Consider the following 26965-nt stretch of genomic DNA (forward strand, 5'->3'; position numbering starts at 1 on the left):
AGTGGGAAAACCTTGCACCCAACAAGAAACACAAACCTTCCCACACCAAAAAAATAAAATGTAGGGGGAAAACAGAAGCTTTTCCATGACGAATTTTAAAAACAAAGGCAGGAAAATTTCCCACTATTTTGCACACGAGAGCATCTTACAACTCGTAGCGTGAAACTCAGAGAGAACTGTGTGATGCCGACTACGAAGTAGCTGCTGTTGTTTTCCACTTACTTCTCTGACTGAATGGACCAGTTTGGAAAATGCCCCAATCAGTATGTTTTGAACATTCGCCGCGATGGGTTCGCTTTCGACAGTCTTACAAAAAAATAAAACACGATAAATACTCTAAAATATAATAAATTCGGAAAATGGAATCGACATTAATAAATTAAATATATAACCTTAAACCACAAACGGACGCAAAAAGTACTCGTTAAATAATGTTAAACACGCAAGAACAGTTGTCAGGTGCATTAAAAGTGTAAAGCACCAAACAAAAAAGTGAAAAATATACATACATATATATGTATGTGCCGTTACGAAACGAATGCAAAATACGGGCTTAGCATAAAATTTTTAGAAAGACAGTGAAATTGCATATTTACGCAGTTAAAACTCATTATAATTTCAAATCGCTTATTAATAAAAAACAAAACAAAGAAACGAAAAATAAGAAAGGAAGCCAATTACGCTTTGTACAAACAGTAAGTAACACAAGCCACTGACTAAGTTTTACCCAAACCTTGTTGGATTAAATAAAAAAGCGCGCATTTAACATATTTAGGAAAAAAAGTATTAGAAAACATTTTTAAAGTTCTATAGTTCCACGTAGAATTAAAAGTAAAGGCTAAGGGTCAAATACATATACATATATATTTATGTATGTACATATATGAATTCGAATACTAAAAATGTAAAATGTACAAGTGTGCTCCCGTTGCATTTGTTAAAGAGACCCGTCGGGAAAAATCAAACGGAAACCAAAGAAATGGAAAACTGTAAGAAACTGAAAATTAATTGCACAATTGTAATGTTTGGTTCTTTGTATACCCCTTACTCGTAGAGTAAAAGGGTATAATTCGCTGAAAAGTATTTAACATGCTAAAGGAAGCCTTTCCGACCATATAAATTATATATATTCAGGATCAGTATCCGAGTCGATCTGGCCATGTCCGTCTGTCTCGGGATCTCAGGAACTATAAGTGCCGAACTAAAAAAAAAATTGGAATAAGCATGCAGATGTTTTGATTTTTTTCAGTTTTGTATTGGTGTTATAAATTTCTATTATGCCAAAAGTTTAGTTGCCACGCCCACTCTAACGACAAACCGCCTAAAACATCCACACCCACGCATTCGAAACATTTTTAAATTTTTGTTTCCCTATTTCTATCAATATGCCAGAAAAATATCTTGTTCTCACTCACTCTTGTTACATTTAGTTGTTGGATTTCCTTTTATATTATAATTTTATAATTTTGGTATTTAAACAGAATTAAAATTGATTCCGACTGCTGTCTTAATCTATGGAATCTAGGTAGCAGTGAGTGAATAAACTAACTTGAAATCAGAACTACCTATATTTTCCTGTTTCTCGCTTTTGAAGTTGGGAACATACAAACCCCCTTATTATTACTCACATTTCAGCAGAATAGGTAACCTTTAGGACTTATGGGCATTGCTTTAAAAGAGTAAGGTATGTTGACTAAGCAGAAATCGGAAAACACTTTTGTCGCACAAGCTATAGTCCATATTAGTATGTACATAGGTTATTTATTTGAAGTTTATTTTAAATAAAGTTTATAGAATCTTGTTCGTTGAAAAAACAGAAACATCTGTAAAGCCTTTAATATCAATGGATTTCTCTGAATATAGCAATTGATCAGCATCTATATACATTAAAGTACTCAATCATCACAATCTATATCTTGTTCGTGCACCAAATGGATTTTATATTTTAACCTCTTGATCATTGTCTTAGTGTGCGGCAAGTTATAAAAAATCAACAGATTTATGTGCTCTTCAAGGTTTATAGAAAATTCTTCATGCTCACAACAATTTTAAATTTATGAATTCAATTAGCTTGAATTTTCTTCGGCTTTCGTTTACTTTGCAGAATACGTTGTTACTGCAGAATACGTTGTTAACCAGTTCATCTATACATTTCAATCTAGAGATTCAAATATTACTCTAACGAAAGTATACTGAATAAGGAAAGATATAACTAATAAATATGGCATGAAGGTGGTAACAAAGCTACGCATCTTTAAGTAAAAAAGAGCCAAGATATCGAATACGCGAAAAGCTCTTAACCTGGCCCCCTTTAAAACTGTCACATCTTAAAAATGGTTCAAAGTAAGTATTTTGTTTAGGCAGCGATTCCGAAAACAATAACTTTACTGGGCCTCATTCATCTATTCAATCGATGTGCTGACGCCTGCAATTAATTTGTTTGCTCGTTGACATTGAGCAATTGCTGAAACATTCTTATGCCAAACAGCATTTGAAAACTCCCTCCCTCCAATCTCCATATCATTTAATTGGCCGCTGAGTAATCAAGTAACGAGTAATCAAGTGTCAGCAATCAATAAATATTATTCCGTTATTGCGACCTCTTAGCAACTTCGCATAATGTGTCATCCGCATTAAGCACAATTTGCTTATTCATTTCCCAATACGATTTTCCGTGCATCCGCTTGGCCACCTCAAATTATTTATTTTATTTTATTTAAAATATTTTTAGTGTGTTGAATCCGGGCAAAATACAAAATAATTAATAGTAGCAATCAATGTTAAAGTCGAAGGGGAAACTGGAATGGGCACGTGCCTGTAGCTGCAGCCTTACATATGTATATGATTGCTAAAGTAACATAAAGCACCGGGCAGATTTAGTAAATAAAAGGTGTTGTTTAGAAAGTATTTATTAAATATTTCAACACGCCTAACTACCTTTTTAAACAATTTCTAATTCCCATTTCACGTAGCGTAAAAGGAAAAAGGTATTTCCGTATCTATAAGGTGCACGTATTCTTCATCAGTTTCACTGTTGAAGTTGATTTAGCCGTGACCGTCTTTCTGTCCGCACTAACGTTGAGAGTTTAGAAATATAGAGATGCAAGCCCCATGAAGTGTTATCCATGTACACATCCAGATTCGATGGCCAAGTCCTTTGCGGCCGAGAAGTAGAAATTCTGAAAATGCAACAGTCTCAATAAGTATTCCGGAATTGGAAGTTCTTGAAGTAATAAGTTATTAAAACTAGCAAACCAGAAAGTATACATAAATTAGGTGGCCGAAATTTTGTTTTTTTTTATTTACTGTGTGGCTATTTATTTTATATTTTCTTATAATGTGAGAACTAATTATAAGTTTTAAAATCTTAATACATGTTTATTTTGTCAACAGTTTATGTTAAACTCTCCATCGTTGAGACGTCCCAAATTGGTTTCAGTACAGTCGTAGAGTAGTTACTTGTGATCCAGGAATCGAGGGGAATATGCGTTGATCAGCCAGTGCAGGGTGTGGGCTTTGAGTTTTGAGTGGGTTTTTTGGTTTTTTTGGCTTCAATGTGCTTGCGCCAAGTAAGACGTCTTGCGATGTTCGCGAAACATGTGTTTGCCTTTTTTTGCTATTTTACTAGAACCGTGCACGTTCTCAACATTCTCGATGTTTGTTCACGGATAAATAAGTCTCTGCCCAACGTGACTTATGTTTCTCGCAGTCTTACACATTTGCCTGGCCTGCCTTCTATTATGAAGGCACGCAGGTAATAATACTTAGCCAGGTGGTTTTGGGCTTGTAAATCTGTAAGGGTTGAGAAAACCAACACAACACTTACAAGGTTTCACGACTGCATTAGACTACTTCGCACCGCAATGCATCAGTGCGCGACCGAAAATGTCGCGATTAAGATAAAATGAACATTTTAGGTGTTAAAGGTGTTAGGTGTTAGTCGAGTTCCCCGATTATCTGATACCCGTTACTCAGCTGGTGGAAGTGCAAAGGAGGGACTTTAACACTGATAAATTTCGGCGGTTCGTGGACGTTAGAGTGGGCATGGCAAAAAGATTTGGCTAGTGGTCCTAAAAAAATAATATACTATAGGGTGGCACGCTTCCTTCTGCCTGTCACATACTTTTCAAAGAATCGTGTATACTCTTTTCCCTACGAGTAAAAATTGAATTTATATACAAGTGATAATTATAGTTGGACGATTAAAATGCCGTTTATCTGATGGAAGAATTTTAAAATTTTTATGTTTTATCAAACTAAACATATTATTAATCTAGAATTAACATTGGTATTTGTAGTGATAAAACTTGTTTTCAACAGTGCTGCTCTTAAAAATAATATTCAAGGATCTCATTGTGCGGGGTATAAGGTTATCTATTATAAACACAAAGTTTAATTGAAACTTACATGACACGGTTGCATGAAAATTCCAGGCCAAGTTTGAGAACAACTGGTGTAATACGCATCACATGTTGGCAAATTGCCAGAGGTATGGAAACTCGCTAAATAAATCGCATCGCTTATAATCAATTGTACAATGAACCGCAAATTAAGCCACACTCGAGTGAAGATAGCAGCAACCACATAATCTGACACTGGAGAAATGAAAACATTGTTAGCACAGTTGGTTAGTTAAGAGAAATAAATAAGACAGATAGATAAGTCGCTGGTTACAGATCAATTGAAAAAGTTGCATTTCACTTTGATTGTACTCGCTCGACTGATGGGACTCATAAGCCAAGTATTAAGTTTCATAGAAATAATATATTTCCTGCTTTGTCTCTCGTGTTTCTTATATGCAAATTTACCCAATAAAAGTAGATGTTTGAAACTTTACGCAAGCATTACTACAAAAATAAATGAAAACTTTAGCGCTTCCGATTTAGTATTATTCTAAAATTATATTTAACAAACTCGAGTTAAAAACATGAAAGAAGGCTCTCATGGTCGAATTTTTGCATTCAAGCTTTAAATCCTTTCCAAACCAGCAAAACTTTCTTGCCTACAGTTTTGACAAATTTGTTGATTTGATTTTATTATTTGTCTTGCCATTTCATGGATATGCAAAAACATGTTGATCACCACGCTCTAATAACTACAAATTACAAAACTGTGCTCCACAAGTAGTAAATTTATAATAAATAAAGATTTAAAAGCGTACCAATACTATTGGCAGAGACGTTACTAATAAATGTAACTCGCTCTGAATAAATGTATATCCTTTAGCCTTCCATAGCCCTCACATCAAAACAAAGGCGTTGTGAATGATTCAAGTGAGTCCCCTTTAGGCCTTGACATTAAATTGCAGCCGCATCAAGCCTCTCGCTTCGAGGACATACATATGTACATACATATGTGGATTTTGTATCCACGTCGCCACTCAAATTAAGTTAGCAAAGTGCACTGTCAACGCGCTTATCATATGCATAAGGGGGCCCATCACCTTGCCGTGTTTGTTATAGTCCAAGTCCTGTGTAACCGCACATCCTGCTTCTGGAAACTATGGAGGTTTGCTCTACCCAGGCAACCTACATTTTAGGTCGCACACTTTATTCCAGCTTTAGAATACAAAATTTAAAAAAAATTTCAAAACTCAAACTTGCCAAGCCTTTAATCTGTTTATACCCGTTACTCGTAGAGTAGAAGGGTATACGTGATTCGTTGAAAGGTATGTATCAGGTAGAAGTATATATATTCTTTATCAAGATTAATGGCCGAGTTGATCTGGCAATATCCGTCTGTCCGATCGCAGGAACTAAAAGAGCTAGAAGATTGAGATTAGGCATACAGATTCTAGAACATAAACGCAGCGTAAGTTTGTCCACGCCTACTCTAAAGCCCAAAAACCGCCCACGCCCAAACTTTGGAAAAATGTTTTGATATTTTTTTATATTTTTGTTAGTCTTGTACATTCTTTCTGGATTTTTCAAAAATCTTTTTGACACGCCCACTCTAACGCCCACAAACCTTTAAAACCTGTCAGTCTACAAATTTCTCCTCCTTTCTTTATATTTGATCCCCTATCTGTTTTGAGTATAATATTGGCAATATCCTCAACATCAAATTGTGCAAAAACAGTTTTCAGTTTGCTAAGAATATTTTCCCCTGTCGGTTTTTCGAAGTCTATCGATTTTAAACCCAAAATAATATCATTCATTTTAAAGCCTTTTAAATAATGCAGAGTGACACCCAAAAAATATGAAAAATAATATCCGGTTAAAAAAAATATTCAGAACCCTCGACAAAAGAATCTTGGAAGTGTACAGACTTGTGACACATAATGGGCAGTACAAATTTACTGATGTGCCATTTGGTATCTTAAATTTTCCTGCTGTATTTTGTTGAAATGCAAACGATCGTAGTCTATATAAACGAATAATCGTGCCAAGTAAGAAGGGACATGCGTTGGAGAAAGAATTGATCGTTGTTTCGAAGGAGTGCTTATGAATTAAGTGGCTAACTAAAAAAGAACCATGGCACCAACCAACGAGAAGATTAAATCCGTCGACAATTTTTTCACTTCCTCAAAGCAGACAAGCTTTACAGCGATATGCTTTATTAGCAAAACCTTTGAGCAAAACCTACGAAAGAAATGCAACAGAATGGATGAACGAAATCTGAAGGGGACTGTAGAAGAAAGTATTTCGTCAAACTATTTGATCTGCTAGCAACAACGATAACGTCAACTGGATAGAGGCTTAGGACCAAGTTGGACCTCTCACGGATACGATGAAACGATATAGCACCATTTTGGCTTTTGTGGAAGGATTTTTCAAATTTGTTTGGCTTCGACAGAAACCGAAGATTGCGTGGAAAAGCTCGAAAGTAGCAGTATTTGGCAACTCTTACCGCATCGTTATTAATAGAGAAAACGATTTTACATCAGGACTTTCAAAAGAAAACTCTGCTCGCGAAGGAGTTCAGCATCTGCATTTCACTACATGCGTTTCTAGAGGCAATGGTCAAGTGTAACGAATCAAACCGATTATTATTTTGAAAATTCGACCGAAAGCTTTTGATTGGTGTATTACTTCTTCTAATCTGGCACCCACAGCATATTTTTATTTCATCGTGTACATTGTGTCGCCTTCGCACTTAACACTTTCTTGGTGCACTTCGTTACTATGCGATACATATTGCTTGCTGCGGATTTATTAATTTCGGCACGTTGGTAACGTTTTTAAACTAATTTTGGACGATAGGTTTGTTTACGTAGGGAAACTCTATGCTGCATACAAAAGCAAATTTCCGTCTGGGTCTTGGTATAACTCAAAGTGAGTATATGCTTTCGAGTTTTGAAGATCTTTGCAGACGCGTGGCCGTTGATATATCAAAAAATTTAATTCATAAAGTTTAGCTTTTTCTTTTAAGGTAATAACAGGTATCGATAAGGACATAGATCTTCAGGGGCTTGTTCCCGATTTAAAGACACGATCCGGTTGCAAAAAAGATATACTGATTTTGCTTATGTGATGCAAAATGTGATGCGATTTTACAAAATTAAGTATTGTTTGGTAATCCCTGAAGAATTGCAAAAATTTGTTTGGGAATGCGTTGATTGACTCTTTAACCCTTAATCACAGGAATCATTTTAATGGGTGGTAAATAAAAACTAAATGTTTGTTTTCTTTTCAGCAAGCTACATTGTACTGCTCTGTTCAACGGACACTTATGCGAGAAGAAAGCCCCACAGCTTTATAATGAAATGGAGATGCAAAGCTACTCTGGTCATGGACCATCGACAGGCACATCAGAAACAGCAACAGCAGCATTTGCATGTGCATCAGACGCAGCAGCAACATTCACACAGCGACACTTCAATTGTCGGCTGGAAGAGGCTGATTGGCCTGGGGTTTTCCAGCCGTTTATTGACTGCAAAAGCAGCCACACCAACAGAACATCCTACGCCTCCAGCAGCAGCAAAAACCACTTCCTGCCCACCAGCAACATCCTCATTGACGGACGCAACAACACATTCCAGTGCGCACGGCAAGCTTTCGATGAAGCGGAGCACAGCGCATTCTATAGCTGCAGTGCGGAAAGACCATTGTTTGAAAACTCCACATTAAGGATGAAGGCGCGACTGTTGCGATGGCCGCACGAGGCGTATGAGCACTTTCGACTGGCAATCAACGGGGCCCTTCGTGATTATGCGAGTGATACATTTAGTGATAGCGATGAGGGATGCATGGTATTGCAATGTGAGCTAGGCGAAGCCAAGAAACTATTGCTTTGTCATGTGCAACGCGAGAGGGAACCACATCAGGTGCTGGAAAGCATGGAGGAGGGCTTTTCAAACGACCTGGGCCCAGAACGCGATGGATTCTGGTCCTTCCTTAACCTAAGTGAACTAATGAAGCCAGACTACGACTGTCTGGGCATCATAAATGTCACCAGCACCAGCACCAGCTTAGACATGATTTTGCCGAACTTTACAGCCCTGAACACGACCACGGTCTCGACTGCAGAGACGGATGCCGACCTCGCGGTAACAAAGAGCCTTCTGGACCTAAGTCCCCATGCCTACGACTGGCTATTCCTGTTCGTGGTGTTTTTTATCTTTGCGGGTGGCCTGGGTAATATGCTCGTATGCGTGGCCGTGGCCTTGGACCGGAAACTGCAGAATGTCACTAACTATTTCCTGTTTTCCCTGGCTATAGCCGATCTCCTGGTTAGTTTGTTTGTGATGCCCATGGGTGCGATACCAGCATTTTTGGGTAAGTGTTCAAATAGTAAGTGTTAAATACAAGATAGCAACTTAAATTTGTAGTTCCTAAAACATTTAAAAATCTATTAAAGCAAACTTCCTTCACAATTGTTAATAAATTATTCCGTCGCCACTTTCCCTATGCGTGATCGCCTAACCCATTATCATGGGTAACCTTGTTAGCCTTCGTGGTTAAATGCAACGGAGTTTCTCCAAGAAAAATATACTTAAGCATAAATTATATTAGTAAAAGAAAAGGTGTTCGTATAATTTTTATATTCCATAATATTCAATAATAATTCTTTTGTGTGAATTTCTGCAACCCTGCAGAGTGTAATGGTTGACTTAAGCATGAGAAGCCGAGGGGTATAATAGTAACCAAACACTGGTGATTCGTGCTCTCACTCTTCTACTCGATTATGAATAATGGCGGGCGGAATCCTCTGGTGCCTTAGCTCTTTCGGCGATGGGGTGGGTCGGATTGCCTTTCATTACGGTCCACACATACTTTAATTGTTAGGATTCCTACGGAAACTATAAGTTACTAGGCTTGTACATGCCATACTAAAAGGAGAAAACTAAAATTAAAAAAAACGGAACTCGCCAAGTGAAAAAAAAGAAAAATGTTACAGACGACAGCAAGACTAAACGGTAGGATAATTACAGGTTTAGCAATTCATGATTTTTTTTAAGTTCATAAAATAAATTTATTTACAAAAGAGGCTGGATGGCCGAACGAATAAGATAATAGTATTCATTTATGCAACTTCATTGAGCGCCTCCTCAAAACAAATTAAGAAAACTAAAAAAAATCTCCTTCATTTACTTAAATTACTATCGAAATTTTCATTCATTACACTTCCTAAGATTTAAAAGTATTTCATTTAATTCATTTTGTAATGTCTTATCTTGATATTTATGGTTAAATGTTGGGGTTTCTATCAAACGAACTATGCATAAGGTTAGAAATATTTTTGAATAAGAATGCTAGCCCATATGGGGTCGCGTTATGGAAAAATAAAAATATAAAAAATGTCCTTTCGTAACGGGCTCTCTAGTATTTCAATTTCGTTTAATTTCAAGGTTTAGATATATATGTTTTTGTTTTCTTTTCAGTCACCTTCAGTCATTTCAATTTCGTTTAATTTCAAGGTTTAGATATATATGTTTTTGTTTTCTTTTCAGTCACCCCCTAATCTTTATATTCATATGAAATGTTCTTGTAAGAATGTAGGTATGGCATACGCTACGACAATACGAAATACGAACTCACATGTGTCCAGTTCCAGCGTTGAAAGGCCTTCCAGCGGTGAAATGATGGATGCTACGGAGATTAATTGAAGTATAAAAACAAGAGAGAACGCTATAGTCGAGTTCCCCGACTATCTGATACCCGATACTCAGCTAGTGGAAGGGAGAAGTATAGTCTTAAACACAGTTTTTGGCGGTTTGTAGGCGTTATAGTGGGCGTGGCAGAAAGCTTTTTGGCAAATCGATAGAAAATTACAAGACCTATACAAAAATGAAAAAATATCAAAACATTTTTCAAAAGTGTGGGCGTAGCAGCTTTGGGCGGCTTGTGGGCGTTAGAGTGGGCGTGGCAAAAAGTTTTTTGGCAAATCGATAGAAATTTACAAGACCAATACAAAAATGAAAAAATATCAGACCAAGAAAATGTAGCCATTTTTTGGCCAGCAAAGTCTATTCTTGCGAAGAATCCCCAAAACAGTTCAAATATGATCTTCGTGTTCCTCGGGTGTGTCTGACATATTAAGGATTACAGTGAACGAAATTGATGCCGCGGTTGATGTTGTCAATAAACCTTTGGAATGTCTGCGTGGCATTTTTCAGAGCGGAATGTAGAGGAACCCAATGAGGTCAAATGGTGTGAAAACAGCGTAGAAAATATTGTAGGAACTGCTTTGAAAAATAGTGAATATGGGTAATTTGGTAATGGTCGGGAATAGGTTTTGCGTTGAGTTTGACATAGTCTTTGCATGTGCAGTGGACTTGCCCGTTGGGTTTTTGAAGAACGAGAAATGTCCTGTTGGCGCAGGCGACAGCAAAATGCCATGCACATCTGCCACGCGCAGACAGTCAGTGTATTCCTAACAACAAGCAACAGTACAGGAAGAACAACTAAATGGCACATTGACTCCAGCTATGTATAATACATATGTACGACGGCAGAGTATCCGCCATGTGCGCAGAAAGTCTGCACAGGGCATGTCGTGGGAATGCCAACGACATAGGATACCGTCAGCAGCGGCTCGGACGACAACAACGACAGTTCCTTGAAATTAATCAAATAAATCAGGCATTTTTTTTAAAGAAGAGCTAAATGATCTTTTAAATGGTTCCCGAACACGGACCAAAAAATAGAGCCTTCGAAAAAAAAGGATCACGCGTAACATTAAAGTAGCCAAAGTAGCTACCACTTTGTGGCCCAAAGTAGCCACAAATGTTATTAATCGCGTAAGCTAAAAACAAAATAAAAAAGAAGAGAAAAATAATTTTCTTACCAAAGTAAACACAAAGAAATTATAAGAAATACACGATAGGATTTAAAAGCAAAAGCTTAAAATAACGACAAAGTTAAAATAAATATGTAAGAAGTCGATAAACAAAAAACACGTAATAAATACTAATGTATGAGTATAATGCAGTACAAGTATAAGCTAAGTTAAAGAAAAGAACAAGTAAAAAAAACCGACAACCCAAATCATCTATTAGGTCAATTCAAAAGAAAAAAGAAACAATTATATTCCCGTCTTGTCCGAGATAAATGCAAGTGCATTGGCTGCACTCAACTTCTGTACCGGCGGGGGTCAAAAATCAAAGGGAATAAATGCAAATACTTCCACATGCCAACTTATACTGGTAATCGTCAAAGAGACATTCGGCAAAGAGCAGTTCGTTAAAGAATTCTTAAATAGGCGTGTAAAGTCAGACATGTTTACGGATGTCCCTTACTTGGCCTACAACCCGGTAAAACAGAAAAGTTACCTTACATGAAAAAATAACATATCTAACATTTTGTATGAGAAGAGGGAAAGTACCAATTTATATTATTTAATCACATTACTGATTAGGAATAAAACCAGTGGTGTGGCCGATGCCGCGATAGAATCCTATAAAACCCTTCTAAACTGAAAAAAAAACCTTAAAACTAAAGAAGATGTTCTATTTAAAAAAAAAATTTGCCAATAAGGCAGGTCAACGCACATTAAAGCAAGGATACCATAAATGCAGTATTATTATAATTTTTCTTAATTAAGTTCAGCTTTGTTTGCCGTTTTCGTCGAACTTTCAAAAATTTTCTTTGTGCACTAATAGTTGTGACGACATGGACATGGAGGATCTTATGAACGAAATGGGAGAGAGTTAGAAACCTAAGATTTCGTTTAATGGATCTAATAGCACTTAAGAAAATGTGCTAAAAAGATTTTTGAGATTGTGGGTCTCAACCCTAATTTTTGTGTTTTTTTTTGTTTATGTTTATTGTCATTAGGAATAAGTTTACAAATATAACTATAGCTCCAAAAGAAGTTGCCGTGTAAAATGTGAATTTTTCGGTAAGGTGGTTAGTGAAAGTTTCCGGTTGTGTTTTTTAATGGGGCTGATTGTTTTGGCTTTGTCTTCAGTTTTTTGGTGAAAGACCAAATGGAGTAGTTGGCGTCTTTGATGTAGTCCATTTTGGATAGCAAGTGTTCAAATTGAACTTTCCGTAACTCAACTAGAGCCTCGCGCAACTTACTCGCACTCCTGAGCCATTGCGCCTTATTGAGAAGATGGAGGCTTTGAAGACACCGCCGACGAAGTGTACGTTTGGTTGCCATTAGTCCCAACATCACTGGAGGTGGACGGTTATGACAGCGCTGCGACATACTACCTGTCGTTGGCCATTGTTGCAGCCTCGCGTACTTTTTCGTTAAACATGCTCACTGCTTCGTCTATTTCCGCTGCTGGGTTAATAGATATATTCAGCTCGATGAATATACTCAGGGCTTCCTTGAAACAGGCAATGTTTGCGTGCTTGTCCAATAGATGACACCGCCAACACTGGACTAGATCGTTCGATTTTCTTGCCGTTTCAACTCGAACCTGCTGATGACATAACGAGCGGATTTCAAGGATCTCTTTGTTGTTGTCTTTCGCTTCTAAGTTGATGAAGAAGAGGTTCATCCACTCTCCAGTCTTCCTACTTATTTGGCTGTGTATTGAAGCTTAGCAGTGACCCAAGCTTAGCAGTTCTTCAGAGCCGTGAGTGGGGATTTGCGAATTGTGCAAACCCTTCACTACGATTCTGAATGGTTTGTCTTCTTTGAGCTGCTACTCGATCTTCAAGTTGTCGAACTATTTTTCTGTAGGAGTCTGAATCGCTTGCATAAATCCTAACAGTCTCCCCGATAGAGGATTTTATGTGCACATTGTTAAGGATACAGACTTCTTCTATGCATGAGATCGGCTCATTCATCTTAGTGATGTCTCTCAGTACAATGGGTGTAAACAGCTTTGGCTGAGCCTTCTGGGTGTAAACTGGGAGCGATGACTTTGCTGTAGCCGCTCGATGCAAGTTGGGATTAGCAGGATTGGCTTGTCTTTTCTGTTTAATATCTCTGGCCGCTATGCGAAGACGAGCAGGAGCTGCTGCGGCGTTGGTGGACGGGCCTTGAAGGTCGTTAGGAGAGCTGTGGGCCAGTGCTATGTTTCTGGTTTTATCGTTGTCCATATCTTTTTCGGTATCGGATAGTATGGCAAATCTATTTTCATGGTTGTCTTCGTCATGCTTTTCTGCGGATTCGGGTGTGTGGATCCGTTTGCTGGAAGAGTTGGGGGCGAAAGCCACCTTCCTTTTGTTACTCTGGAATTTCATCCATCTGTTGGGGTTCTGGTTTGTGCCAGGGAGTTCGGGTGAGAATGACCTCAGACTCCTATTAGGCGACGGAGTTGTAGATCAGACGCTGCGGCAGAATTCCGTAGACGGCGCTGCCGTGGTAGCAGCATACATAGCCGTGGTCGCCGTGGTAATAGAGCAAGAGACACTGGTTGCACTGCTTGTGGTTACAACAATGCGCTATGAGGCCAACGACCACCTTATGTGAAAAAAATCCCATTTTTTAAAAGTCGTAATAAAATTTTTTTTTATAAATTTAAATGTATTCAAACAACATCAATCTATCATGTTACGTACTTGAAATTTTAACAGAGGGCGACACTGTTCAGTAAACAGCTGTCTAGTCAGCTGCTACCACACCGATAACCGAATTTTTGTTAATCGCTAAAAAATCTTGCAAGCTTAAGGGACAAAAAGTGTATAAACATATATTACAAGTGTTACTTTTAACATGCAGTCCAATCATTGTGGTTTGTAATATGTGTTTGTGATCGTAGATTGTTGAAATTAACTGTGGTGTACCAATAATCTTCGATAAGTTCTAACCCTAATAAAACACAACTTTTGTATTGTATTCTATTTTTAAATAGAGCAACAAAGTGAGTCCGGCACTCTCCGTTTCTAAAACGGATGTTGTAGAATTATCAATTCTTAGTATATGCTATTAGTATAAATACACACTTTTGCAAATTTTCTCCAAAATTTAACTTTTAAGGGTCTAACCTCAAAGTGAAAAACAGCAAATTTGTTGGAAAAATGGAAAACAGAGACGACGAGTAATGCACAAAATAATTTTAAATTGTTTTAAAGCTTTGGGAAACATTAGTTTTACAACCATATTTATGCTATTTTCTAAGAAAAAAGCTGTGTAGCAAGAAGTAAAACTTCGATAATTTTTAAAAACAAGATAAGCAACCTCCATTTACTTTATCGGTTTATTTTAAGGTTATTTTTTTAATTTTTTGTGTTTTTTTTTTTTTTTTTAGAAGGCAGGACCACGCCCATTTTTCTCAAATATATTACTATTTTTATCATGAACATAAATCAAAAAACAGATCTTAAATATGTTGCTTCGTTCTCGAGTTATTAATTAATTCCACAAAAAGTGGTCGCTTTGCACCGGATTTACCTTCTGTTATTGCCTTCATAGCAGCTCTTTTCTCCATCAGTAATAAATTATGCGCTTATAGAACTTAAGAAAATATGCTAAAAAGATTTTTGAGATTGGGGCCTTTATTCCCCATTTTTTGGGCAACAACATTTTCTTCCGCCCGTAGAAGTATGCAGCATTTTTTTAAATCAAATATAACATAACCATACATAATAGAAGACTGATAAAATCATAACCAATGCACTAAGGGAAATTTGACCCCTTTTTCTGGCCAAACCCCATTTTCTGAAATTCGGAATATTAAAATAATTTTTAGTGTACGCATTCTGAATTGACCAATATTTAGTGCTGTATACTAGACATTTTTATAGATGGCGCGACAACAAGGTTAGGTTTTACCGGCCGACGGTTATCCGACGCACTTAGACCATTAGAGGTCTGTTGTGATACCGTGAATGTTTTCCCCTTTAGCCCGCAGAGGTTCGTGTGAAGTTAGCAGTTTCCCCAGCCAGAGGCGCTGGGGATGTGGATCGGTGTCGGACAGGTCGGACGTGTCTATCAGGAATCTGCTTTCTAATTGAGCAAGTCTTTTCGTTTGCAGTGCTTGACAGTGGCATAGTAGATGCTCTACTGTTTCTTCCATTTCTTCGTCCCTACAGTTACGGCAGAAATCATTATACGGGGCATTTAGTCTTCTGGCATGGGTGCCTATCAACCAATGCCCTGTGATGACTCTCATTGCAGTGCTGAGGTTTGTTCTGGTCAATCTTAAAAGTTTTGACGTTCTCTTTGAGCTTATTTTTGGCAATATTTTTCGTGTTAGGCGACAGTGTGCGGTGTCTTCCCATATTGTCTGTTTGTTACGGTTTAGGTTTTCCGTAAGTAGTAGTTCACAAGTGGCTAAAGGCACATTCATGCCCCCCATCTTTTGTATGAGTGGCGCGGTAGTGCCCTCTCGAGCTAGTTCATCTGCGATGCAGTTGCCTTCTATGTCCCTGTGTCTTGGTACCCATATAAGACTGATTACGAATTCTTTTGTCATCTCGTGTAAAGATGATCGGCAATTCGATACTGTTTTCGAGTGACTAGAGATTGAGCCAATCGATTTGATTGCTGCTTGGCTGTCACTTAAAATGTTTACATGTGAGCCTTCCGGCTTTAGTGTTTTAGGGCCTCCCTTATTGCTGCCACTTCAGCCTGGAAGACGCTGCAATGATCGGGGAGTCTGAACGAGGTGCGTAGGCCTAGCTGTTCGAAGTAAACTCCTCCTCCTACTCTGTTCTGTAGTTTTGACCCATCCGTATAGAAGCATATAGCATTCTGGGGGGCAGGTATTTGTGAGTTCCAATCGTCCCTCTCCGCATAGGTTATTATCCGGCAGCCCCCCCTTTCATGTCGCGTAGAATCGAGTTGACTGCTATGTTCCATAGAAGTGGGGAGAGGACGCCTCCTTGCGGAGTTCCTCTGCTGACGTGTCTAGTGAGGGTTGACGCGCCTAGCAGTTTGTTTATAATTCCCACCAAGTGGCGGTCCACCCCAAGGTCTTTCAGGGCTCCGGTAACCGCCGTTGGGATGACGTTGTTAAAAGCTCCTTCAATGTCCAGGAAAGCTACCAGTGCATATTCCTTTTGGGACATTGATTTTTCTATCTTGGAGACGAGAGAGTGTAGTGCTGTCTCTGTCGATTTCCCTTTCTTGTAGGCGTGTTGCGTGTCTGTGATGAGACTAGGGTTGAGAGTTGATCCCAGATGCAGGCCGATGATTCTTTCAAGGGTCTTTAGCAGGAAGGATGACAGACTGATTGGTCTGAAATCCTTGGGGGTCGTGTGTGATGGTTTCCCAGCTTTGGGGATGAAGACTATACGGAACTCTAGCCACGATTGTGGTAGGTGTCCCAGAAGTAGGGACCGTTTAAAAATGTCAAATAGCCAGTTTATGGCTATATTTCCCGCATGCTGGATTTGTGCGGGTATGATTTTGTCTGTACCTGCAGATTTATATGGTTTAAAGCTGTGTATGGCCCAATGGAGGACCTTTGGGTCTATGCACAGTTCGATACTTGCCAGTGTGGCGTTTGTTTTTTGGGGGGTGAGAGCGTTTTGGCTGTTTCCTGGGAAGTGAGTGTCTAGAAGTATCTCCAGAGATTCCTCACTCGTGCTGGTCCAGGAGCCATCTGCTCTTTTACGGTAGCCTAGGGTTGTGGCCAATTTGGATAGTATTTTTCTAACTCTGACTGTTTCAGTTGTGTTTTCAATTTCTGAGCAGAAGGAATGCCACGAGGATCGCTTTGCTTTCCTGATGGCTTTTTTGTATTTTGCAAGGGCTCATTTGTAGGCGGTCCACAGGGCCTCCTCATTTCCTGCCTTGGCCCTGTTAAAAAGGGTTCTGCAGTCTATTCGGAGGGGGGACAGTTCTGCTGACCACCAGGGAGGTTTTCTTTTTCTTTTGGGCCTGCTGTTGGGGCAGGCCTTTTTTAGTGCATAGTTGCCGGTTTTTGTGAAGATTGAAACTAGTTCGTTTAGACTAGAGATTGTTTTGGGGGTATGGAGGGGGATCCGTTGGGATTTTTTCCCTTAAAATATTTTTGTATTTTTGCCAGTCTGTTTTCCTTGGGTTTGTGAAAACTGGTGGTTTTGAGGGATTGATTGTAAGGGTCGTTTCTATGTACCTGTGGTCCCAGAAAGAGTGCTTATCTAGCACCCTCTAGTGAGTTACTATCTCTAATAGTGGTTTAGAGACGAGAGTTAGGTCTATTACCTCTTTTCGGTTCTTAATGATAAAGGTGGGGTGATTACCTTTATTACATATGAAGAGATTTGTACTAAAGATAAAGTTAAAAAGAGACTCACCGCGGTCGTTTGTGTCTGTACTTTCCCATTGTGTATGGTGGGCGTTAGCATCACAGCCTATTAGTAGACCTATGTTTTGCTTTTCGCTGTCTTCTACCAGTCTCCTAAGCAATTCATCCGGCGGTTCTTGCCTTTCGTAGGCCATGTATGATGACAGCACTCGGAACGGAGATGGCTGACTCTCCACGGTGGCTGCCGCGTTGTCTGCATTGCTGTAATTATGGAGCAGAAAAATGCTAAGATGCTTTTTGGCTAGAATGGAGGCTCTTATTTTACCTTGGCTGGGAGCTGTTAGAAGCTTATATTCCTTAGTACCTAATCCTGAAACGTTTCCTTCCACTATCCAAGGTTCCTGGATTAGGACTATGTCGACTCCATCTTCAGCCAGATGGAGTTGAAGAGCAGCGGAAGCTGCCTTACTGTGGTGGAGGTTTATCTGCAGAAGCCTCACGGACATCTGCTGTGGGCCTCTCCACCACGGTTGTATCGGCTCCTTCCTCGTCCGATGTGTCCAGGTCAGTCAATTGACCCATGTTCGCAAGGCTGCGGAGGATTGAGGCATCGGTAGAGTAGCCGTCCTCGGTTTCCGATGCCTCGATCTCGGAGGCGATCTCCTCGACCACTCCTCCACTGCCTTCCTGATCCTCCTTGGAGGAGTCCGATTTGTAGACCTTTATGGTCACTGAGCTAAACCCAAAGTTTAGCTTTCCGTGAGCGGCCTCAATGGGAGCTAAGGACTCATTGTTTAGAATGAGGATGGCCTGGTTTGTTGGTCTCTCCATTTCGTCGACCTTCACCACTCGCCAGTCCGAGGTGGGAAGGTGCGGGTTGCTGCGCTGCAGCATGGTGAGGATCTGGTCCGGCGCCTTGATGGATGGGATCGGCAAGGTACGTCGGACCAGCTCAGCGCAACAAGTCCGGCGCCCTCATACACCTCCCCCAACTCTTTTACTGCGGCTTTGTATAGCTCCGCAGAGCGTTCATCGTCACAGGCGATTACCTTGACGCCGCCTTGGAACCATCCCACGTCTTTGCAGACTGGAGGGGGGCCAGGTTCCTTGGCCAGAATCTCAAAGCATTTTATGGCTAGGGCTGCCTCTAACCACTTCCACTTATTACGTGGAATTCTGCCACTCGGGTCGTTTTTGTCGACCACGCCCAGGAGAATGCGGTTTTTCGCGATCTCCGCAAAGGAGAGGTGTCGGAGGGGACGTCCCGGGAGCGCTCCCTCTTAGGTGGAGGTCGCTTTTTGACCTCTGTGGGCTTGGGTGGTTTGGGGGCTTCCTTGCCGAAGTTTGGCAAAACGGATTTAGCCCATTCCACCTTCTTCATCCACTCAGCCGAAGGAGCCGTTTTTGATCTCTCCTGGCTGCGTAGGATTTGACCTGCAGATCGTTTCTCTGCGTAGGTATGTTTGCCTTTACCGGTTGCCACTGGTTGCTTGCCGTCCTTCGCTGAGCCTAAAGGGGGCATCATGGCACTAGGGCCTGGAGATGTTTCCATGGCGACGGCTTTGGGCGGCTTGCACTCAGTCGCCTCAGATTTGAGGCGGGGTTCACCCGAACCCAATCCTGCGGTGTTGGCCAGGCAGGTGGGCTCACTCGCCAACTTCTCTGCCTTGAAGTTTGTACGGCCAGACTCAGTCGTCACCGCCGTTTGGGTAGGTTTTTTGAGAGATCCTGACTCCTTTTTATTTATTTTTGTTGACTCCATGTGATTCCCACGAGTTGCGGAGAAAAGGAGGGTCCACCCGGGCGGAGATCCACGACGCCCGGGTAAGGCTTCTTAGAACAGGGGGTCGCCAGGTACCCTAAGCTCTGCGTTTGAGACTGAGCTATTTTGTGACCCGGGCCCTCAGTCAGGCTGACTCTCGGCACGGGTCGAACACCTTAGTCAAGCCCGGGACGCCCGACTACCATTTGCCAGCATCCTCTGGCAGGGACATAACCTTGCCAGGGGACCTGTTTCCAGCCGCCGTCGCGTGGAGAGTATAGTCGCACTTCCGGCTGTATGGACAATTACGGCGCGTTCTTTGAGCAAGCTTGAAACTACACGTTATTCCCCTTGTTCATCACCCGACTGGCGCCACAACAAAGAAATCAACTAAATACAGCTGTTGTGCGTGCAATAAATAATTATCTGCAACGATAAGTTTTTCCTCTCATACAATTTCTTTTCATATATATTTCAATATCTTTTCAACCAAGTGGATTTTTTTCATTCTGCAAAATGAGTTTTATTCAATGGGGTTTGTATTATGTGTTTCTGTCAGTAGAAGACAAGAAGACTTGTTTTACCAGTGAATAGAGATTTAAAGTGATTGCAGCAGTTTGCATCAATGAAATGTACGTCATGTTGTAGCTTTTTTAATTCTTTTTCAGATTATAGTAATTTAAAGATACATTTTTTCCGATTTTGGGAGAAATTTAAATTTTTAGGTGGTAACCTCACTTTTCAAAATGTACATGTGTTCAGCATATGGCTAGAAGTCATATTTATCCACTCTACCAGTAAGTTACTGAATGTAAAAAAATGTGCCGACGTAATGATTTTTCCGTGTGCGATAAAAAAGCTGAAGTAACGCTACAAAGTCTTTTAACCCATACTGCAACTCGCATCGTCCAATTGCAAGCTGGCGTCGCTGAATATATTATGCAAGACCAGGGGACGCAGTTTTTATCGGCGGAACTTATTTTAAGTTATGGATTTGATGTAAGCTCTGACCAATCCCATTACAATCAAAAGAATTCGTTAGGATTTCTTGAACTAAATTCCAGTATATCTGCTACTACAGTAACGCCTTTACGACTTCTAGATGCGTCAAGCAATGTTTTATGGAACATCCGCACGCCGCAACCCGTTAGATTTTGTAGGCCGTTAAAGTTGGAATTTGTCAAAAAAAACTAAGGGCTGCATTACAAAGGAAGACGAATATGTGAAGCAGCAAATATTCAACTTGGTTATATGCAAAATTGTCTTAGACAGCGAAAAGTTTGTGTACGTCACTTTTAGCCTGTATTTAACAGTAATATACGGAAAGGTTTTAAATGCGCTAACGGGTAAAAACTCGTCTCAATTTGCGGAGCCACACCCTCTGGCTTTCTTGGGAACAAGGACTTCAAGTGCACAAAGTTTTTACAATTGGTCAGTCACTTAAAATACGGTCTGAGCCCTCTGCACAGAGAGATTCGTATTTTTGAATTTATTTTACATGCGGCTATAAATGTATGGTGAAAAATTGAATTTCATATGAAATAAGAGAGAGGTTCGTCAACGAAAAAAAGAAATTCAGAATTTGTTTTGCGAACACCTTGCCTTGAAAGTCGATCAACCAAAAGTTGGAGGGGTTGGAAGTACAAACGATGGAAACACAGCTCGACGTGCCTTTTCTGATCCTCATGTCTTATCCAACATCACAGGAATTGATGAGCAACTCATTGCAAACGTGCAAACTATTTCAATATGCTTCTCGTGTCAGCTACCAATAGCTATTCGAAAATTTCAAACCTTTTGTTATAACACGGCAGAGGTAATTATTGATAAATATCCTTGGCTACCAATGACAGCAACTGTACACAAAATTTAATTCACTCAAGTGAAATTATTGAAAACACCGTTCTTCCTATTGGGTATTTTGGAGAGGAGGAAGCCGAATCTCGAAACAAATATTATAAATCTTATCGTTCGCATCACGCCAGAAAATGTGGAAAAATACAAAACCTGACAGACGTGTTTTACAGAGCAATCGATACTGCAGATCCTAAAATATCATCAGTAAATTTGGATAAGGGAACGACAAAAAAAAATGTTTCTTCCTTCAGACGTATTGGAGCTTTTAGAGAGTCCCTTCAACTTGGATAATTCAATAGAGGATGAAAAAGAACTAGAATCTGAATTTCAGTACAATATTAAATTGGAAAACGAAGAGCATGAGTTTGAATAAAAGGTGTGTGAAGAAGAATTACACAATTTTTACAAAATATTTTATATGTTGTTTGTTGTTTACAGGGCAGCAAGATTAATATACTTGGTTTTTATACCCGTTACTCGTAAAATAAAAGGGTATACTAGATTCGTTGAAAAGTATGTAACATTTTAGCACACAATATATGTAAAGATAATGCAGATTACACATACAAACATATATTTTTCTGAAAGATAATATTATTCTCTATATGATGGAAAAAAAATTTGTTGTTATTTAACGTACAACAACAACAGCATTTATTTACATACACTATTCTTATTATTGTTTACAAAAGTTACAAACGCTCTGACTTTACAGCTGTTAATTATACCCGTTACTCGTAGAGTAAAAGGGTATACTAGATTCGTTGAAAAGTATGTAACAGGCAGAAGGAAGCGTTTCCGACCATGTAAAGTATATATATTCTTGATCAGGATCAATACCCGAGTCGATATGACCATGTCCGTCTGTCCGTCCGTCCGTCTGTCCGTCTGTCTGTCCGTCCGTATGAATGCTGAGATCTCAGGAACTAAAAAAGCTAGAAAGCTGAGATTCGGCATTCATACACCAGAGACATAGACGCCGCGCAAGTTTGTCGATTCATGTTGCCACGCCAACTCTAACGCCCACAAACCGCCAAAAACTGCCACGCCCACATTTTTGAAAAATGTTTAAATATTTTTTCATTTCTGTATTGGTCTTGTAAATTTCTATCGATTTGTTAAAAAGCTTTTTGCCACGAACACTCTTACGCCCACAAACCGCCAAAAACTGTCAGTGTTGAAGACTCTCCTTCGCACTTCCTCTAGCTGAGTAACGGGTATCAGATAGTCGGGGAACTCGACTATAGCGTTCTCTCTTGTTTTAACATTGTACTGTTAATTTTACATTTGCGTTACATAATATAAATCTTTGATCAATTCTTAATCTGTTAAAAATAAAATTTTTTAAATTTGCAAAATCTTTTAAAATACATTTATGCCAAAAAAACAGGTCAAATTCCCCATAGTGCGTGGGTACCCTTCTTTGTGCACCATAAATCAAAGATATATTGGTGTGGAAACACACAAAGCGCCGAATCGTCTTTTAAAAGCGAAATTAAAATTAAAGAAATCAATATAATTACTTTTTTTAATATAATTCAACTTAAATTAACATGGAAGATTATACACAAACACAAAAGACAAAACGACACAAACGCGAAACACAAAAACAAAGGCACAAAGGGACTTCACTGGGCAAACCTAACCCAAAATAACAAATATGGGCGTTTAGTAGAGTCAAGAATAAAAGCACGTCCGCAAAATTCCGCAGCTGCGCTCACCACTCTCAACACACTATTATAAACAAGAGAGAACGCTATAGTCGAGTTCCCCGACTATTAGATACCCCTTACTTAGCCGATAAATTAAAAAAACAACAAGAGAGAACGCTATAGTCGAGATCCCCGACTATTAGATACCCGTTGCTCAGCAGATAAATTTAAAAAACAATAAATATGCCTTCATACATACATATATGTACGTATGTAACTTTTCGCCGCTCGAATTAGCTTCCGATTCAACTTTAGAAATCGGTACCCAGGGAACACCACGTGTAGGCCGTTGAGTTACAACGGGGTCGTTTAAACCAAAATCAATTTTGGGGACCTACGAGTCGACTTGAATTTTTAAACTTTGGAAAATTTATAAAACCCCTTGCGTCGGCACTTTTCACCCGGATGCCCCTTCCAGTGCTTCGGTTGGATTCTTGGGAATCCTGACTCTGCTGATCCAGTGTGGGTTGATGACTTCGCTGCGGTGTGTGTCCGGGTTGAGTGTCTCATAAGTAGCTCGCTGCCCGTGGGGATTTCGGGGGAGGTGAAGGCTTGCTTGTGCCGTCACCGATAACTCCTCCCCCCTCAAGACGGAACGAGGGCCATAGCGAAGGTATGGCCGGAGTTCCGGTAGGAAGGACATGCGTGGTGGTGTACGTCGTTTTGTTCTTCCTTAACGTCCAGGCGGCGGCGGCCAATGCCGGGGAGCCGGCAATCAGGATGTAGATGACTGTAAGGTGGGTTGTTGCGTTGTCGTAAATTGCTGCGATGTCCTCTTCGGTTTTCAGTATATTTATTTGTAGTTTCCGCAGGCTGAGTGGTTCTCCTGCGGGTATGGTTTTTACCTCCTCGGCTTTGATCAAGTTAATCTGTAGTTTTTCTGTGATCGTGGTGATGGTGTCGGCATATCTCGTTCCATTTGCCAGGATAGAGCAGTTGTCGTATCTTACGATAAACGAGCCGTTTACTATTCTTTCCGGTGCGCAGTTTGTTGTTATGTTGAGGTTTACTGCGTTGGTGATGATGAGTATTCCTTCTATTGGGCTGTAGATTTGCTGGTTCCTTGCGGTTTCCACCGTGTCGCATGTCGCTGGTTTGTTGTTGAGTAGGTTGTGGAGGCAGGGCTGGTTACCGGGGGTGGTGGGGGTTTCGCATACAAATTCGGAGTTTACTTTGATACATGGGTCTTGTACAATATTTAAGTCTTCGTTATTTCTTAGTATGTAGTTGGGTAGGTTTACTATCTGCGTACCGTTGAACGGTATTGCTATAATTTGGTACAATTTATAATTTGTAATAGACAAAATTGGGATCTTGATTTCGAATGTTAGGGTTTTATTACTGGTGCTAGTATGAAGTGATAATAATTCTTAGATCTCGTGGTCTGCGTTGATTTGTATTCCCTGTGTCGTTAGAGAGTTTCTGATTTTAACTACTTCGGGATTGGTTAGGATGTGTTTGGGGATTATTTTTAATTTTGCGAATAAAAGGCTTTCCGCTACGCTAGTCAGATGAGCGAAGAGGAGGTCTAAGTTGATATTTAACCTGTGGATAAGACGGTCTAGCTCTAGGTCCCTTTGTCCTGTGTTTAGTTCTTTAAAAATTTTATTTTGATTTGAGTTAATGATATCAGTCATTACCTCCTGTTCTCTATTAATGTGTGTTGCTATTTCCCTGAATCTAATTATTGTTTCATTTTTGAATCTATTCATTCTCTCCTCGTTGTTATTTAGGTTTGTTAGTTGTTTGTTTATTCTGTCTTCGTCGTTGGCGTCCATATTACCGCTTACTATCTTCACTATTGTCCCTAGACCGCTGATCAAGCCTCTTCTAATTCTACCGCTATTGGTGTTGGGTAGCAGAGAGGCTAGCCTATGGTTGATGAGGTCAAGTTTCGCGAGTAGTAGGGCTTTAAGGCTAGTGGCCTCCGATTTGTATGGGAGATCCCCTATGAGCTTGTGCAACTCTTTGGCTGCGATCTCGTACTCGTTCAGGTGTATTATATGTTGTATCGTTGTGAATGCCGATACCATTCTGGCTTTTCCTAGTTGGACTTTTATTATTGCTGGGTCGTTGGTCAATGGTTCGAATGTCAGTGTCTTGGCGTTGGTCATCGTCAATCTGTAATGGAAGTCAGTTAAGTGTTTCTAGTTAGTCGTCGGTGGTGTAGTATGCGCCGCCAATAAGCTTAGGCTGGTAGCTCCTAATGTAAGATTCTGATAAAGGTCTCAACGCAACGAAATCCCTGGTCAAAAGGTTGGTAATAGAAGTTGGCCAAAAATATTACGTGGGGTGCCGGACTAGTCGTCCTCGATCCCCCGGAATCCATAACTATGATTTCTTCCTCCCTTATCTCCGGTAAACTGCTGCTACTTCTAAGGGCTAGCCTAAATTTTGTCTTATCCACGATTGTGGAAGCGTATTCTTTTCTCTTTCCCTTTTCTTAAATTCTTGTGGGTATTTTTCTTAATTACGTGTATCTTGTTTGCTTGTACTTATCGATAGAGGGGTGCGTTGTCGATCCTAACGAATACGTTGGGATCTGTAATTTGATATTGTTAGTGTATGTCTATTAATGGAGAATTAAATTCCCAAAGCCCCCGGCCAAGTGGTTTCAGTGCAGTGTTTCTTCTTTTCTTTTTTTTTTAAGTGTTTTCTTGATACATTGTGCAGTGCAGTCGTAAAATTTGATTATGTGTATATTTTCATTTTAGCATCCGATGCGCAAATCCGACTCCGCGGCGATCGTTTTGTCGATTTAACTGAGAACAGTTTATGTTGTTATGCGACACCGTCTACATGGTAGCAGCCGGACGCTGCGGCGTGCATGCAAGTATGTGTGCCCACATAAACAGCTCAAGTGGTCGACTATCATGTGCGGTTGCCGAGGCATGGAGGGAGCTCCCTACGAACTGCTGTCGGTGCCGGTTTCCCCATTCTTGCCCGGCACACAGAATGAAATGATCGGCCGCGCTTATATTCACACATGCATTAATTTAGGTGGCGGAGCACTAGCATTTGTTAAGTTGTGGCACATAGGTTTTGTTATGCTTTCCCCTTTTTTTCAGTGTGGCTATATTCACATATTTATGCGCGATGCATGAGCGGGTACTAAATATTATTGATTGCCGCCTAAATATGTTTGTATAGTTTTTCTTTGTGTAATATGGGAAATTATTTATTTTTTATTGCGGCACATATTAGACACATATTACATATTTTAATGCGCGATGCATTATGTAGCGGCAATCAGCGATTGATTGTTGCTAAAAATATGTTTCCATAAATTTTTTTTTGTGTAATATGCAAAATAATTTATTTTTTTATTGCGGCACATATTAGGCGTTTACATATTTTAATGCGCCATGCATTATATAGCGGCAATCAGCGATTGATCGTTGCTTAAAATATGTATCCAACAAATTTTTTTTGTGTAATATGCAAAGTTATTTATTTTATTTTTTTTGTGGTACATATTAGGCGTGTACATATTTTAATGCGCGATGCATTTTGTAGCAGCAATCAGCGATTGATCGTTGATAAAAATATGTTTAGCTCGGTAGTACGAAATTAAAATTGTGAATTTTTGGGGTTTAATAGTATATTTGTTTTATTGCATATTTAGTGTTCACATTTTTTAATGCTCGATGCATTACAGTCATTAGCGATTGATGGTCGTTTTAATATATATTTGTTAATATGCCTTTAGATTTGCGTGTGTAATGCACAATTGTTAATGCCGTTTATTTTTCTTCCGCACACCGTGATTTGCTGATTTTGCATATTTGTTCTTGTGTATAAAGGTATTTGTGTATGTTTGGAGTCGGTTCTTTTTCTTTTAAGCGCACGGAATTTACAATTCGTTTGGGTGCACTGCATTATTATACCCGTTACTCGTAGAGTAAAAGGGTATACTAGATTCGTTGAAAAGTATGTAACAGGGAGAAGGAAGCGTTTCCGACCATATAAAGTATATATATTCTTGATCAGGATCAATAGCCGAGTCGATTTGGCCATGTCCGTCTGTCCGTCCGTCTGTCCGTCTGTCCGTCTGTCTGTCCGTATGAACGTCGAGATCTCAGAAACTACAAAAGCTAGAAAGTTGAGATTAGGCATACA

At 39.8% G+C, this 26965-nt stretch overlaps 1 protein-coding gene across 3 annotated transcripts in view; it reads left to right on the forward strand.

Moving 5' to 3' along the window:
• The first annotated feature begins 266 nt into the window (after positions 1-266).
• Positions 267-26965, forward strand: part of LOC6535307 (D(2)-like dopamine receptor) — a 66081-nt gene continuing 39382 nt past the window's right edge. Inside the window, exons 1-2 of one of the 3 annotated variants that reach the window (XM_039376829.2) lie at positions 267-695; positions 7636-8732. In XM_039376829.2, the coding sequence (XP_039232763.1) occupies positions 7706-8732 (1027 nt within the window). In that variant the 5' untranslated portion in view covers positions 267-695; positions 7636-7705. Of the gene's footprint in view, positions 696-7635; positions 8733-26965 lie in introns of those variants that run through there. The other 2 variants (XM_039376830.2, XM_039376828.2) reach the window with 2 other exon arrangements.

The sequence above is a fragment of the Drosophila yakuba genome, chromosome 3R, assembly GCF_016746365.2.
Source record: "Drosophila yakuba strain Tai18E2 chromosome 3R, Prin_Dyak_Tai18E2_2.1, whole genome shotgun sequence".
NCBI lineage: Eukaryota > Metazoa > Arthropoda > Insecta > Diptera > Drosophilidae > Drosophila > Drosophila yakuba.